We start from the raw sequence: 17,201 nt of genomic DNA on the forward strand, positions 1-17,201 counted from the left end.
GGCCATAGTTGTGCAGGCCTTGGTAACGTCTACAGTGAACTACTGCAAAGCGCTCTATGTGGGTTTACCCTTGATACTGATTTGGAAACTGCAGCTATTGCAGAATGCTGCAGCCTGGCTTTCGGCTGGAGTAGCTTTGTATCAGCATAGAAGCGTGGGGTTGGAAGGAACAACAAGGGTCACCTAGTCCAACCCCCTGCAATCTTATACTGGTCCTGAAAGCTCTGAACTGGATGCCAGTACACTTTCTGAGATAAGTGCAGAGAAGTACTGTTAGTATATATAGCCCCAAACAGTCCAAGGCTAGGTCACCTAAGGGCCATATTGCCCTTTACACACCAGGCAGATCACTATTATCATCTGGAAAGGACTATCTGTCTTACAGCTTTCACATATACCGTATTTTTCGCCCTATAGGACGCACTTTTCCCCTGCAAAAATGAAGGGGAAATGTGTGTGCGTCCTATGGGGTGAATACAGGCTTCAGGAAGCTCTGCGCAACCCTCGGGAGACCGGCGCGAAGTCGCGCCGGTCTCCTGAGGGTTGCGCAGAGCTGCCTGCCGTCCCGGGCTTCGCGCAGCTCTGCGCAGCCCTTGGGAGCCCGGCGCGAAGTTGCGCCTGGCTCCCGATGGCTGCGCAGAGCTGCCTGCAGTCCCTGGCTGCCCGCAGCTCTGCGCAGCCCTTGGGAGCGCAGCCCTTGGGAGCCCTGCACGAAGTCGCGCCTGGTTCCCGATGGCTGCGTAGAGCTGCCTGCATTCTGAAGCCTGGGGCGCGCTGAAGAGCGCGCCCGGGCTTCGCGCAGCTCTCCGCAAGCCTGGGGAGACCGGCGCGACTTCCCGCCGGCTCCCTAGGCTTGCGGATAGCAGGCTGTTCTCGGGGCTGGGGTTGGGGGAAGCTCGGGCTTCCCCCGCGCCAGCCCCGCACCTGGGGGGGAAATAAAAAAAATTCCCTTTATTTCCCCCCCCCCAAAAAAAACTAGGTGCGTCCTATGGGGCGGTGCGCCCTATGGGGCGGAAAATACGGTACATTTAGTTTCCATGCAGATCATGGCTTTCAGTGGGACCAGTGTTTTCACTTTTCCTACGGAAATCAGACAGGCACCTACAATTTTTTACATTTCATCAACTGCTGAAAAAGTTTGCTTCATCAAGCATTTTTAGACAGTTAATGTGATTGTAATTTGTTCTGTGCTTGGTAATCTGTTCTGCAATTTGTTGGTAACTTATTCTGCATCTTATGATTTTAGGATGTTTTATTTTATTGTACACTACCATTATTTTTATGCTGTAAGTTTAGAAAGAGTCATATAAATAATATGAAGACAAAGCACCTTTCTTATAAAGTAAAGTAAAGCAATTACAGATGGGAAACATTATATCCCCACCCTCATCCTTAAATACCCCATAAAATATTGATTCTATCAATAGGTCAAAGCAGTGGGAAGTAAAAAATGTCTCACAATATATCATGCATGGCCATCCTAAATTTGTAAAAGCAAATGGATGCTAATTTAGAGTATGGAGACCAGCCAGTAAGGCACTTATTGTGTGGTTTCCTTTGATTAAGCTTGCTTTCCTAAAACAATGGGTCACAGTTTTCAAGCTGAAAATAATTTTATAATTTTAATAATAATAAATTATTAATTATAAATAATTTTATAATTTAAAAAAAAATTCAGATTGCTCTGTTAATACAGAAAAGCAATAGTGTTCCGTTCCAAAGTTCTTTGTAACTAGCGGAAAACTGTCCACGGAGGACAGGGAAAAATTGCATAAAAATAGCTCATGAATGCCAAATCCATTGGTGTATATATGACAGATATCTAATAGTTTTAAGAATCTAAATGTTTTATAGATTTGAAATATAGGAGAAATTCTACATTTGGTGAGCTGGATAGGAATCTTGCTAAAACCAAAATCTACTGTGATCCTGCTTTCGTATTTTCTGTATGATTATTGCTTGCAAAAAAGATGCAGCTTACATTAATGCCATCATGCGATGACCACACCAAGCGCTGCTCTGTCCTGAGTCAAGGCATTCTGACATTTTGTAATGTGCAAAAATGGTGACAGGAAAGCAGACCAGACAGTGGAAATGGAGCAAAGAAGTTTGAGCTCAGCAACAGTGGCAGGATAAATACTAGGGGCTTAAAGCTCTCATGGTGTCATCTTGCGAAAATCTTGAGGTGACAGGAGTGAGATGCTCCAAGAATGAGGGAACAGCCATTCTTGTAGTATGGAAGTATAAAAATAACAAAAATGCCAACAAAACAGTTTTGGAATGCTTCGTCCTCCACCTGTCATTATTTAGCTGAAACTGTAACACTCGGTGCCCTTTCTCAGGAAAAAGCCCACCTTCCAGGTATCTCCATTTTATAAAAACAGCTATATTTCATTTCATTTTTCTGCACTACTCTCTTCTTATGTTAAGTCAAAATTTAGCAAGAAGGTGCCACAAAAACTGCTTACAAATGTTGTATGCAAAGCTCTGTGTTTGTCCTGTGCTGCCTTGGGAGATCCAGCCACAAAAGATTATTGTACTCCTCTCCCTGTGTATGAAGTTGCTGCTACCAGAAAATGGGTTTTTATTACCAGGCTTCTCTATCCGTTAGCCTTCCTTGGCTCTCCTAATGCCTCTCATGGTAGAACCACAGAACCATAACACAGTTTTAGGGCTTCTTGGCATGAGGGTGTTTAAAATAAAATGAAACTGCCCAGGTTTATGAAAAAAAAAGTTTACTAAGGGGGAAAAATGTGTTAAACTGTAGATCTGCCAAAAGAAAACATATTTTTTTAAGTAATCAGACTTTAAAAACTAACAGTTGATCTTAGCTAACAGAAAAAAGAAAATTGGACTTTGAGTGCCTAATGATGTTGGAGAGTAGATTTAAGTTTGGAACAATTCTGAGAAATGTAAGTGCATAGTTTTCCTTGGACAATGACCAGGTCTAAAGCAACAGGAAATAGCAGATAATGATCTACTATCCTGGCCCCAGGGGCTGCTAAGCTCAAACACAGATTGATGAATGAACAATTAAACCATATAGGTTCAAAATGCATGTTATGGTTTCTTTTGCTTTGGGGGAAAAGTGCTCTGATGCATTCAGAAGATCAAAGCTTTCTCTTTCTTTTTTAAATAACAGACTGTTCACAACTGAGGCCAAAATGGTGAATATAATTACATTTGAGGTGACTACTACACAAACTCTGTTCTATCTGTCTGTCTATCCAACTGTGTACTAAAGGTTGTCAATAAAAATGGCATCATGAACAGAACAGATCCATATTTGACTGGTACTGTCTGCTAAGAGATTTAAAGTCGTTGTGTGGCCTGGAGTAAAATGTCAACCAGCCTGGGAAGAAAATCAGCCACAAGTACACCTAATCTACATTATGTGGATATGAAATTTACATGACTGGCTGTTAGCATCCCATCTCCCAGCTCAACACTTATTTTCTGCAGTTTATTATTATTATTATTATTATTATTAGTAGTAGTAGTAGTAGTAGTAGTAGTATTAATAATATTAATATTACACAAGCCTGCCTGAGAGGAATTGGGAGGCTCAGAGCCTGGCAAGAGGCAGGCTTATGAAGATATACACAGATCCAATTTATTTGGTTGCAGGATGGAGGAGCATTCTCCCTGTGGAGTAGTCTGTGCAGCTGTGGGGCTTGGAAAGGTCCTACAATTCAACAGGCAACACAGCTGGAGAGCCAAATGAGAGCTGGAAGGGCCGTAAGACAAAACATGGTCTTGCAGAACAATCCAATTATGAACTATCAGAACTTTAACATTAAAAATAAAATCATCAGCACAAGCACACCACAAATTGTAGCAACAAAGAAGAAAAATGTAGCTTAAAGTTTCAGTGCCTGTTGTGACGATAAAACAATTTGGTTCATGCATTTTTGCTACATATATTATATACTTGCTTGTAATAACCTATCATTAAATAAAACATACTTGTACTTATAGATTATTATTTTTAAAGTAACCTACCAAACAAGTTACCTAACGAACCTACCAACAGACATTAGGGGCAGTTTTACCACTGAGACTGCAATCCTACAGACCCTATATATACCTGAAAGTAAGTACCTTTAAATTCAGTAGGATTTATATTTAAGGAGACATGTACAGAACTGCAGTGTAAGGGGCATTGTTTGTTTCTGAGACAATGTTAATAAAATAATCAGTGCCTGTGCTATTATTATGCTCTGCTTAAGTAAGCAAAATGAATGAGTAAGTAATGAATAATTCACTTGCAAGGGTGAAGAAGAGTCCATAAGCCCAGCTAATAGAGTTGTAATTCCAACTTGAAAACTGAGGTTTCAGAGCTAGGCAAGCTCCTAGGCACAAGATACTTCCCGGGTTTGGTTGCTTATATGAGAAATGAAGTGGCAGTGGTTTTTGTTTTTGTTTTTAAGCAGAGCAGCGGATCCACAACCACAGTCAATGCACAGCTGCAGGGCTGCCTTATGCTGCTCAATGCAGAAACTGTATGGAGGAATCTTTTCATAGTTTTTGTGATGCCATAGACAAGGGAGGCACAGGCATTGGTCACCTTGGGGGAATCAGGGATCCTGTGGATCTAAAGCAACTGATGCCCTGTCCACACCCTGACACTTTGGAAATTCCCATGCCCTACAACCAGCATGAGTTCACTGCCTCCGCCATGGCACAACCTCACCAGCAAAGCTGCTCTGCACTGGTGGGGAGGAATCTGTGAACCATCCTAAATGTGCCTCAGCCATCAACAGGGAGGGTTAGGACTCCACTCTCAGACACTCCCCCCCCCCCAATATACCTTTCAACACTTGAGAGCAATAGAAAGTATGGCCATGAAGATTCTCTGTGGGAGCCCTGCCGCTGGAAAAAAAATATTGTGAAGAAGAAGTCTACACAACTCTCCTACCTGTTTTTATAATGGATACTGGCTCTCCTCCACCCAGGCTTGCTCTGCTGATAGATGGGCTGCTTATGTCTGTCCAATAAACCATCTTCTCCAAGCAATCGTAAGCGACTCCAATAACAACTTTATCCTGCAAGTTGGTGAAACTATTACAAGTCTCAAAATATATCATGTTTCCAATTCTTTAGAAGAAATGGTTAGGCATTAGATCAGTCAAAACACCTAGATTATAGCACGTTGTATTTAGGGAAAGGGTGCATGTTAAAGCCTAGTGATAAAACAAACCTAAAGGATCCAACGTAAGCTGGCAAAACTCAAGGTACAGTATAAGAAAGTATCAGAAAAGCAGCAAAAGCTAACAGCATCATAGCAGATGGAAAAGGGGAGGGCATCTCATTTAATGGTTCAGGCACACCTTCAGTGCAGGTAGAAAATAATCTGAAGCAGCAGCAGAGAATGATTGCTTCAAATAATAATCTGTGTAATGGAGCTGTGTAAGTGTAGCCTTCTGCTCATGGACATTGCATAGCAAAAGGCTTCATTCAACAGTAAGAGAAGGTGGAAAGTGGGAAACAGACTTACTTGCCCACTGGTGTCAGGCATAAGGAAACAGCTGGAAAAGAAACACATGGAAGAGTATAGAAGCCTGACCAGAGCACAGGAAGTTATCAGGACATATTATAAAATCTACAGCAGAAGGAAGAAGAGAATATCAAGGACAGGAAGATAAAGGGGGAGCTCAGTGGAGAATGTTTAAAACCCACATAAACTATTATAGCCAGCCAGGATGAGCAACTAAAATTTAAGAATGTCGAACAATGTTTAAAACACTGGAAAGTTTAATGGGAGTTTTGACCTGCTTAGAAAGCCAATAAAATTTGCTATAAATACAGTACAAGTTTGTTTATAATAGTCCTGAGACACTATCACTGAAGCGGGGAAGGCTGTAAAAATATTGTGCAACAGGAACACACATTTCTTTGGGACCTCTCTTTGTTAATACGAAAAGAATTGTGACCCCAGCTTCAAGATTTCAGAATCTTCATTCCCCCCCCCCCTTTCTCAGCAGCTGCAGCCTAATCTAAAGTAAAAAATAACAACAAAGCATCAGTAAGAAAGGAAAATCAGCAGCAAAACCCAAAGGATATTAAGCCATGTGACTGTTCCTGACATTGATTTGAAGTGTTATTTTTTTCTGTAGTATAACTCTTCAGCTAAAATCCTCAGTTTTCACTAATGCAAATTATTACATCAAGTTCAGGGGATACTTACTGGCACATACAGCAAAGCTTTTGCATCTGATTTCCTCATGTCATTCCCATCCAGGGGGACATGGTCAATCTTTCCACTCTGAGCAATGAGTAAGTGTGTTCCTGGAGGCAGAGGAATGGTATCTGGTTTTACAGAGGGTCCAACTGTAACAGGAGGAGCAACTGTGCCCAGACCTTGTTGACAAATGATAGAAAACACAGGCAGTCAAGATTGCGCAAACACAATAAGGTCAAACTGCATCTGCAAGGCAAGATTACTCTAATATAAACTGGATACAATCCAGCCAACGCTTAGCACATTTAAGTGCTACATATTTCAAATGATGTTAAGCACATACTTGAGATGGCAATCCTATGCAACATTGCTTAGGACTCACCAGGGTCAGCCCACTCATGAGGCAAGGCAAGGCAGCTGCCTCAGGCTGCAGGATCCAAAGGGGCATCAGATCTGGCCTCCTAGGGATGCATCTCTCGTGGGGAGGTGTCATTTTATGGTTTGCCTCAGGTGCCAAAATGTCTTGGGCCAGCCCTGGAACGCGCTGACATCTATGCACTTGCTTATGAATAAAGGTGCACAGAATTATACTGCATGTCTCTTTCAATGAAACTAATGAGGTTTTAAAAGTGCTTAGCCTTACCCGGATCGTGTTTTATGGGTATAAAGAACAACCAATTGTAAGGCAGAGTCTTCTATATTTCTTTCCTTTAGGGCTGCGTCTCATTCCTGCTGCTCATGTTACACCACTAAATATTGAAATTATTTCCCTTATTGTCCATGGTTCTAACTTACATATTAATAAAACCAGAAAGGACAGGCCCAGTGTCAGCATAATTCTAGGGCTACTGGGCCTAGAAGCCAGCAACGATATTGTACAACTGGCATTATGTGCTTTGTGCATCCTACAACAATCAACACCTAGTAGCTGTACTGTGGATCAGTTGTAGTTTGGGCACTCTCTAAAAGGTGCCTCCATATGGAACACATTACAGGAATGCCACACTATTAATTGTATAAGCATCCTTTCTACTTATGAATATCACCATATAATTTGCAAGTCACTGCCGATAGCTCTGGCTTGCTGCCCTTTGGGGGGGGGGGCAGGGGAGAACCCACATGACTAACAGAGTCATACTGTGGGCAAGCAGGCTAGAAACATTTTTTGATTTATTTAGAAGGCTATAATAGATATTGCTTGCTTCATTATGTCACCACTTTGAACATGGCTTAATAGCAAGAACAGCATATCAGCATAAGCACATATGAAACAATGGAACAGCACTGTATGAGAGGCATATGTCTGAACTATGAGCCCAATAAAACAGCATCTGAATGAGGAAAATTGTTGCAGTAGCTTAATGGCTTAGGTGAAACGTAACTTACATGGAGGTCGAATCCCTGGACCACTTCTGGTACCATCAATCTCATTCCCATCTCGGTCTACACACCAGCAATATCCAGTGCTGGAGTGGCATTGAGTTGGCAAATAATTCCCATAGACATCACACTGAGGAACAAAGAAGCCAACTGGCCTGGCTCCTCTTGGACCAAAAGCCACACTTTGTTCTTGTTCACGCTGACATTTTGTCTTTTCTTGTTCTGTAAATAAGAAACAAAACAAAAAGAAAAAAGGTGAATTTTACATCTCATTTCTATGATGTTCTACATACAAGTGATTCTAGCCAACATATATTAGCCAAATTTGCTGCCCCTGAGTTCTGAAAGGTGGAGTGAAGCTCATACAGGTTGCATTAGAAATGGCAGTTAAGATGGTTCGCCAACAGCTGGCCAGCACTTTGGAGTGATCAGGTGCAGGGAGATGAACTCCTATCCATTTCCAATAAGTTGTGGGAGGTGGTTTCTCACTTAACACAGTGCAAGCACTGTAGGTGCACAGAAACTTTACATAACACAGCTGTCTGGATAACAAAGTCAGGCAATGAAGACTCAGCTGCAAATGCTGCTTTTCTGCAACCACAGTTATGCAGACAGTTGCAAATGTGCAGCTAACCTGCACCAGCACAGCGTATACCCTCTCTGTCCCCTTGCATCTAATCCTATCTGTCAGTAAGACAGTTGCACACCCAATGACATTTTCAATTCTTGTCCTTTGTACCACCAATGGTTTAGCAGAAATGAGGCTGGCGTGGGGCAGGAGAGCCACATGTGACCCTCTGTAGAATGTTAGAGCAAGCAAAAGGGCAGCCCAGAAGCACTTCAGAGCTGTAGAAAGGGCTCCTAAAATATGCTGTATCCATTAATGTGGTTTCTTGGGTTACTGCAGGCCTTGTGAACTGGAAAAGCTCCAGCTTTGTTATTGAATAATCAGTAGCAGTTGAAATGGTGCTAGAAAGTAAAACGTCAGAAGACTGATCTTAGAAGCTGCTGGAGCGGGAGGGGCAGGATTCATCCCATTGTTTAGGCAAGCCAAAATCTAAGCCACAATGCATTTACTAAGGTTGTAGCAAATGTTTTAAACAAACAGTGGGACAGGGACATGCAACAACCATTACACAGATGGCATTTAAAAAACACTCCATGCTCTAGCTGTCATCACATGGTGAGCAGGTTCTGTGAAGTGACTTGCCATGTATACAGGACAACTTTAATGCTACCACGGGATTTTACTGTTTATATTTTGCTATGGTACGGGCACAACTGCCAAGTTCAGCCACCATATGCTACACACAATGTCCACAATGTGTGCACCGATCCAGTCTATTCCCCACCACCACCTGTGATCAGGTAGCTGAAGGTTACCCCAAAAAGTCTTTTGTGTTTTAGGTGATGCTCCTACGTGGTTTCAAAGAAAGGCAGATTAACACCTCACCATTGGGAGGCTGTTAGTGCAATCCATTTAATGCTGCTTCGGTCATGGAGTGCTACAAACAGGATACGGACTTTTGCCACCAGTGCATTTCCCATGTGAACTAGATTACCCACATTAACAATTTTGGTGAATTATTTTTATTGGTCATAGTCCCTAGCCAGAGAGTCTGGGTTTGTTTCTGTTTGGTAAACACAATCTACGGGAGATGAAGGGGTGACAAGTTTTGGACATCTGTTTCTTTTTGTAATGAAACAATGGAGCGTGAGGGAATAATGAAGTACAGACATTCTTCGTAGCTGCTGGAATGCCGCTGCTTACACCAGGAACTCTATTGCTAACAAGCCGGCTATGTGATGAACGTATGTAAAATTGCAGGCAACTTCCACAGCTACTTCAAGGAGCAGATTTGCTGTGTAAAAACTATTCTGCAAATACGATTCCCTAGCTTAAATTTAGAGATGCCGAAAGTGGTACCTGAATATATGAAGTGTGTGTATGTGTGTGTGTATTGACAACACAGACACTGTAGAACATATAGTCTCATAGGCCCACAATAGCTTCAGTGACACTTATGACTGCAGCAAAATACAGTGGTACCTCGGGTTACAGATGCTTCAGGTTACAGACGCTTCAGGTTACAGACTCCGCTAACCCAGAAATAGTCCCTCGGGTTAAGAACTTTGCTTCAGGATGAGAACAGAAATCGTGTGGTGGCAGTGCGGCAGCAGCAGGAGGCCCCATTAGCTAAAGTGGTACCTCAGGTTAAGAACAGTTTCAGGTTAAGAACGGACCTCCGGAACGAATTAAGTTCTTAACCAGAGGTACCACTGTAGTAAACAGTTAGCAAGGCGAAGCTGGATGGCTCTTCCCAGACGAAACACTATGCTCTATTCCTTAACTACAAAACCCAAATATGCTGAAAGAGACAGGAACAGGTTTTCTTTCTTCTACTGGGACAGAAAAGCTGTTAGGCTGCTGTGAAAACAGGGCCATACAGGGCCTCTCTCTTTCCCATCCTCAGCGTCCAGAGCATCAATGAGCAGCTGACAAAAATTCTTACCAACGGAGTACTCCATAGGACTGATTCTGTGACAGTGCCATGTTCAAGCTTAATTTGGGCACTGGCACCACACCACCTGTAGCATTCCACCTGTAGAAATCAACTTATATCTGATCCTAGGTACTCTAGTATAGGACTGTCTGTTTATAAGACTGCTCTTGACATTCCAAAGAAGTGAAAATTTGCATAACGAAGAATAGAACCTAATTTTATCTGAATCCCTCAAACCTAATTACTTATGGCCAACTTTGTTTTGTATCCTTGTATTGGACCAAGAAATAACATACCTATTATGGGTGTATGGATTGCTCTGCTAGATTATTATTACACACATGCTGCAGGCTATTTGTCTGCCACTACATATCACAACTTTCATCTGTCAGAAAGGGATAGGAATTAGGGGGGAAAGCATCCTCTCTCTTCCCTTGAAATCACCTCCTTCCTTTCTATCTATACTTACCTCTCACATGAAAAAGAACATTGTCTCTTTCTCCAAAATTCAACATCCAGCACCCCGTGTTCCAGGCATGATCCTTCGAGCAGTGATGTGCTTTATTTAGTGATTTATTTATTTGCTGACCAATTATAAATATGCACAACACAATGCAAACAAAACGAAAACATAATGCCCTATTCTGATTTATGCCCCTGGCTCCTCATTCAGAGAAGGAAATCCATATGATAACACAATCTTAATTCAAAATAATGAAGTTACAACCCAAAAGGAAATCTAACATAATTAGCAAAACAATGCAAAGCAAAATTACAGCATTACTTCCAAACAAGTTCACAGTAGAGGAAAGATAGCATTTTTCAGCAAAACAAATAGCAAAATAGAAGAGAGAACACTCATCTTTCTGGAGTGAATGTGATAGTCTTATAAATAGAATGGAATATTTTCTATTGTACCAACTGATCAGATTAGATTACGTAGCTCTTAGAGCTCCTTACACAAAATTTCAGTATGTATTAGCTAAAATCGTAAGCTGACAAAGGAGATATTTAACTCAGAAAACAAGACAGAATTTATGCAAGGCTTCATTTTCAAAAACATGCGATTCCCAACTGAAATCCTATACTCACTTCAGAATATATCTCATTAAATTCAATAGGCCTGATTTCTGAGTTGACATATAAAGGATTTAACTGTAAAAAGTCTTAAAGTAAAAAGGGAATCTTGATAAACTCTGGAAAGCGCCATATTAAATAATCACTGCTTGATAAAATAATTCAGGTTTTTTAAAAATCAGAGTACACAGTTGTTAAACAACTTCTGTTCATTTAATGGCATTCTACCATGCTGTCTATCAACAGTTTGCTTCTGCTAGGATTTTTAGAAAATAACTTTTATTTACCTCCTGTCACACACTGGAAACCATCCCCACGATAACCTGCCTTACACTGGCAGCTGAAGGACCCTTGTGTGTTATAGCAGTAAGCATCTGGATGACAGCGGCTCAGCTTACATTCATCTTCATCTATAAAAGAAAAGAAAACAAAGACCATATTATAAGATGCACTCCTTTTAAGGAACTGAAAAATATGCATGTAGGCCAGCTTTAGGTCCTCTGTTACAAGGACCTGGACCTGCATCCTTTTTCATATGCTACCATGAGACAAACATCTCATTCAGCCAAGATGTTGGGCAGCTATGACCATGCACATTGGTCAAAGTTTAATGTCATAATGAGTTTAAGTGTCCATTGACTCACCATTCAAATAACTGATGTTTTGAGTTTCATAAGCAATGTTTTATACATGAACAGATTTTAGGTTGGGCAGTTGGTTCCAAAGCATAGAATCACAGCAAGCCAACCAGACTGCTAAAAAGACAGGGAGATAATCTATTGGACATAGCATACCATGTGCTAAACTAGGGTAACCTAAACTAGGACAACCATGTTAGGAGAGAAAAGGACTCAATGTGACATAAGTAGCTTGGGAAAACAACACTGTGCATTGCGGTGCACTTCCACTAAAAGATTACTTTATGATATGTGCAGTCAGATGAGCTTTATAAATGGTACACTAAAGATCAGAAATCTTTTAACTGTTTATGTGCAAATGAGGATGCTGACAATTTAAGATGCATCTCATAAACATGGATATTATCGCTATTGATTTGTTTATTTCTGCGATTTAGGATAGTCACATGCATTTGGGAATAACAACACTTCCATATGAGTGCCAGCAAACAACACTAGTAAAAAGAGGTTTTTAGATTAAAATGTGGAGAAAATGTGTGTAGTGAAGACAGTGTGGAAACTCTGCTTTATTCTGGTTTTAGATTCCCAACTCAAAAAATTGTTACAGAAAGGGGGGGAAAAGCCAAAACAAATTATTGAGTATCAGATAACCAAGCTGTACAAAGGCCTCCAAGGACAAGACAGAAGGGGGGGGGGGTTCATGGTGCCACTTACCCTCGCAGGAACGCCCATCCCCAGAGAAGCCTGGTAGACATGCACAGATATAAGAAGAGCCACCAGAGTATATGCAGCGGGCACGCTGTGGGATGTCACAAGTGTGTGTTCCCGTCACACAATGATTGACGACACGTTCAATAGCTACAAGGTAGGAACACTCACTTTAATATTTTTTAACAGAGGGAAACGCGAATGAAACAAAAATAAAACTAGAACTAACATTTTCAGTTAGTTCTAGCATAAAAACTAACACTACACTAAGAATATATAACATTTTACATTACAGCACACTGAAAACTGGGTGTGGAAATCACACTAATTGTGAACAGCCCAAGCATTACGTGAAAGCTGTTTGGGGTTTCCCCAGACAATCCTATTGCCACCAGTAGTTAAACTGTATTTTGTCCTTCAAATCTATTACAGTTTCAACGCTTTCTCACTTGGGTCTTTGGGTTTGTTATTCATCTGGCGGTCCTACTCCGCCAGTTACTTTTCCTTGTCATTTATTTCACTCCCTTTAATAATAATAAAATAATAATAATAATAATAATAATAATAATAATAATAATAATAATAATATATTATTTATACCCCGCCCATCTGGCTGGACCTCCCCAGCCACTCTGGGCGGCTTCCATAGAAACCAAAAATACACTAAAATATCACACGTTAAAAACTTCCCTGAACAGGGCTGCCTTAAGCTGTCTTCTGAATGTCAGGTAGTTGTTTATCACTTTGACATCTGCTGGAAGGGCGTTCCACAAGGCGGGTGCCACTACCGAGAAGGCCCTTTGCCTGGTTCCCTGTAGCTTTGCTTCTCGCAATGAGGGAACCGCCAGAAGGCCCTCGGCGCTGGACCTCAGCATCCAGGCAGAATGATGGGGATGGAGACGCTCCTTCAGGTATACTGGACCGAGGCCGTTTAGGGCTTTATAGGTCAGCACCAACACTTTGAATTGTGCTCGGAAACGTACTGGGAGCCAATGTAGGTCTTTCAAGACCTTTAAGCCATGGATTTCTCAAATTTTCTTTTAGTGTGTTCAGTCACATGCAGCTGTTCAGTGACCACCTTTTTATGAGGCTTGCTCACAATTCTACGTAAGGTTACACTTCTGTGCTATCCTATATATAATCATTCCTCCTTAATGTCTTCCCCACTAATACTTCTGTTGCAAAGCCATAAATATTATTATTTTCACCTAACAGCTCTTTTCCATCCATCCTTGTTAACTGTACAAGTTATCCTCCCTGTCTCCTGGGCATGCGGTAAGGAATAGACCATTATATACAAAGGAAATGGCCTGTTCCCCAAACTACATGCCTAGGAGACAGGGAAAATTATTCCTTTCTCTTGTTTTTTTGATCTTCAGTGGCAACAAAATTTGCACTTTCCTTGATGTATGGGGACACAAATAAACTTCTAATTGCCTTTCTCCCTCATAGCCCCTTCAGTTAGTTAATTACACAACCTTCAAGATGCAAGTCCTGTTCTTCAGCTGATCTCTTCACTCAGCTCCCCTTATTCATTTTTATGTTTCCCCCTCACTCTACATGAGCTTATCAGCTAACCATTCTCTCATTATTAAATCTGTGTTTTCTTCCATTGTGCTTTCTCTCGAGTCAATTTTTTCCCACAATCCCTCCACCAACCCCACTTCTTCAAACCCTTATTAGTTTTCTTTACTTCCCTCCATTGTTTGAACTCGACAACAATGCTTCAGAATTTATCAGGAAGAAAATGAATACTACAAGTATTGCCCATTGTATGCAAAATTTAGATTCTGGAAGTTTAATCTACTCCATATGGTTCAGTAGAAAAAATAATCAAACCCAGAAATAGAGCATACATTTTTGTAGTGCAATACTGTATTATTATTACTGTTACAGTTGCTATTATTATTTTAAATTAATTAGTTTAATTTATAACCCATGTTTTCTTCCAAAGGGGCCCAGGGTGGGCAATTGATTTTATTAAAATGACTTATATACTGCTCTTCAGAACCATCATCTCACAAAGCATTTTACAATCACTAAAATACATAAACAACGATAATTAAAATACAGTAGTAAGACTACTGATTCTGATTACAATAAGAGACTGATTACAAACATAGACTAAAGTATCATAAAGCCAGCATTGTACACCTGGTCCAGCCAGTCTAACTGAGGTGCCAACTTGTCATGTTCATTTCCAAAGACCATTATAATGAAGTATGTCTTTAGAACACTTTTTTAAAAAAGAGTTCAGTGATGGGGGCCTTCCTGATTTCTTGTGGAATTGAGTTTTATAAATGGGAGGCCTCTGCAGAAAAGGCCCTGTTCCTTATGCCCACCAGCCAAATAGCTTTTACTGTTGGGCATCTCAACATGCCCTCTTTCATAGGTCTTAGGATATGAGTAGGGCTGGTATGGGTGCAAGTGCACTCTAACCTGATCCCAAACCATTTAGAGCTTTAAAGGTTTTCACTAGTACTTTAACTTGTCTTCAAATTGTACTGGCAACCAATGCAACTGGTGAAGTATCAGCATGATATAATCTAATTGGCCAGGCCAAAAACAAGCCAGATATATTCTGCACCAACTGTGGTTTCTGAGCTGCCTTCAAAGGCAATCCAAAGAGAGAAAATTGCGGTAGTCACTTTTGGAAGTTGTTAATGCCTGAATGAGCATAGTAAGGTCTGACCTCCCCATCAATGATTGGTTGAATTCTACTATCCAAGCTTGTTGAGTTTCCCTATCCACAATACTTCCATCTTATCTGGATTAAGCTTCAGATTGTTTAGCCTCATGCAACCCAGAAGAGCCTACTGACATTTGCTGAAGCTGAAAGGCATTAAATATGTCGGTAAGTGAGGGACTCCTCAGTCTTCCAAGCTGGATTTACATTACAACAAGGAAGTTAACCTGAGTCATTTGGAGCAAAAAATAAACCTATTAAGAAGGCATTACCAAGAGGTAAGGATATTACACAAAACTGAAAGGGAAAGGACCTGAAAGAGAAACAAGATTCTGGGCTACCTTTCTTACTGTGGCCACCCTGAGTAGAATGCGGAAAGTCAGAGCCTGCCAAGCCTTCCTCTACAATACATTTAAGGACTAGGGAGTAATTTAAATGAAACAAGTTCCTCCCCAGTTTAACAGCATGGGGGACAAGATAACACACTAAGGCACCCCATAGGCCAATGGCTAAGGGATGAAACAAATGACCAAGCACCACCATCTGAAACTGAACCTCCAGGAAAGACTGAAGTCACTGCAACACAATTTCTCCAAATCCCAATGGAATAGCCAGAAGGTCGATGATCTCAAAAGCTACTGGGATAAGCACTGTCATCTCCTCATCTCTGTCTGGCAGGCTGGCGGAGGTATCTAATCAAGAGGTTTGAATACCTTAATATCAGCACTTCCCTTCCTCCCCTCCCCTCCAACCGAGGCTGGTGCCGTGAAATGAAATTATCTACAATGACAACATTTGCAAGGATAATAAAACACTGGCGGCCTCTCGCAAATGCTGCTCACACAGAGAATGATTTACTATCTTACTAAAAACTAAGCCAAAGATGACCAAAGATTGTAATTTGGCAATCGCATCAGGAACTCAGTAAGATATAAAAACATTGGCAGATGAATGAGTTCTAAACAAATACAAAACAATACCAAACTGAACAAGTCATCGCTAGGTTTTGGCATCTGGGATTTAAGATAACTCTAGAGATACTCTGTAGTCAAAACATGTCAGAAATAAAAATATTTCTACCATTCTTAAATCAAAAATTCATGTAAATTTTTAAATAAAAATTTCATTTTTACTGAAAAGGGGAGCCTTGTTTGATTTTGATTTTTTAAAAATTGCTAATAATGCCTAAAGCAGCCTTCACAGCTTGCTCTATAGAGCATCCTACAGAACACATAGCCTGTCCTCACTGTTTCTACCATGAAAGCTGTTCTTCTGAGGACTAAACCCTCAGAATATCTGCCTTTAGGGCACACACAGCTCTGTTTTACAACACCTCACTGCTGCTCTGCACCTTGCTTTATGTGTTGCTCGAGGCAGCTGCTTCACTTTGTCTAATAGTAGAGCCAGTCCTAGAACTGGCAGCTAAATCATACTTCAACACTAAAGGTGAAGTAAGTGTCCTCTTCACCACACCTAAAGCTGCAGGCTAGTTTAAGAGGGGGCAAGACATGCCATGTTGCATGTATAGCTCTGTCCTCCAAAAGAGATAAATGGTCATGGGGCTTAGGGGGAACAGGCAGGGATTTTGCTACTTCTTCCCCCAACATCTGCCGCCTGAGGCACTCACCTCACTTTGCCTGACCATAGAGGCAGAAGTGAATTTTCTTCCAAGTGAGCATGCACAGAATCAGACTATTAGATGGTTATCCACTATCTTTGGCAATAGAGTGAGCTAACCAATTACTTCTGGGGGAAAGAGAAAGAAAGTAAACCGTTCAGGAAATGCTTTGCTGTAGTCTCAAGCTCAAATTTCCTTCAAACAGATGTTTAAACAACTAAATGCAAGAAAGGAAAGATTTGATACAGTTGTTTGGCACATCCTACAAAGCTGTCTGTGTAAAGCTTCCACAAATCCTCTCATGTTACATAACTTTGCCATGTATTTCATCAGTCTTCGTATATTAAAGACATTTATTATTGGATCAGTTGCACTTAGAAGTCTTTCATCTTCCCCTCAGTACTCCTTA

General features: G+C 41.0%; 1 protein-coding gene across 1 annotated transcript in view; it reads right to left on the reverse strand.

The window, feature by feature from the left end:
- NID1 (nidogen 1) overlaps window positions 1-17,201 on the reverse strand; it is a 52,519-nt gene that overhangs the window by 8,143 nt on the left and 27,175 nt on the right. Inside the window, exons 11-15 of the mRNA XM_081856459.1 lie at window positions 12,495-12,638; window positions 11,430-11,552; window positions 7,568-7,783; window positions 6,188-6,360; window positions 4,919-5,045 (exon numbers count right to left, since the gene is read on the reverse strand). Coding sequence (XP_081712585.1) covers window positions 4,919-5,045; window positions 6,188-6,360; window positions 7,568-7,783; window positions 11,430-11,552; window positions 12,495-12,638 — 783 coding nt within the window. The remainder of the gene's footprint in view (window positions 1-4,918; window positions 5,046-6,187; window positions 6,361-7,567; window positions 7,784-11,429; window positions 11,553-12,494; window positions 12,639-17,201) is intronic.

This window comes from Podarcis erhardii, assembly GCF_964252035.2.
Source record: "Podarcis erhardii genome assembly, chromosome: 3".
In the NCBI taxonomy this organism is placed as follows: Eukaryota; Metazoa; Chordata; class Lepidosauria; order Squamata; family Lacertidae; genus Podarcis; species Podarcis erhardii.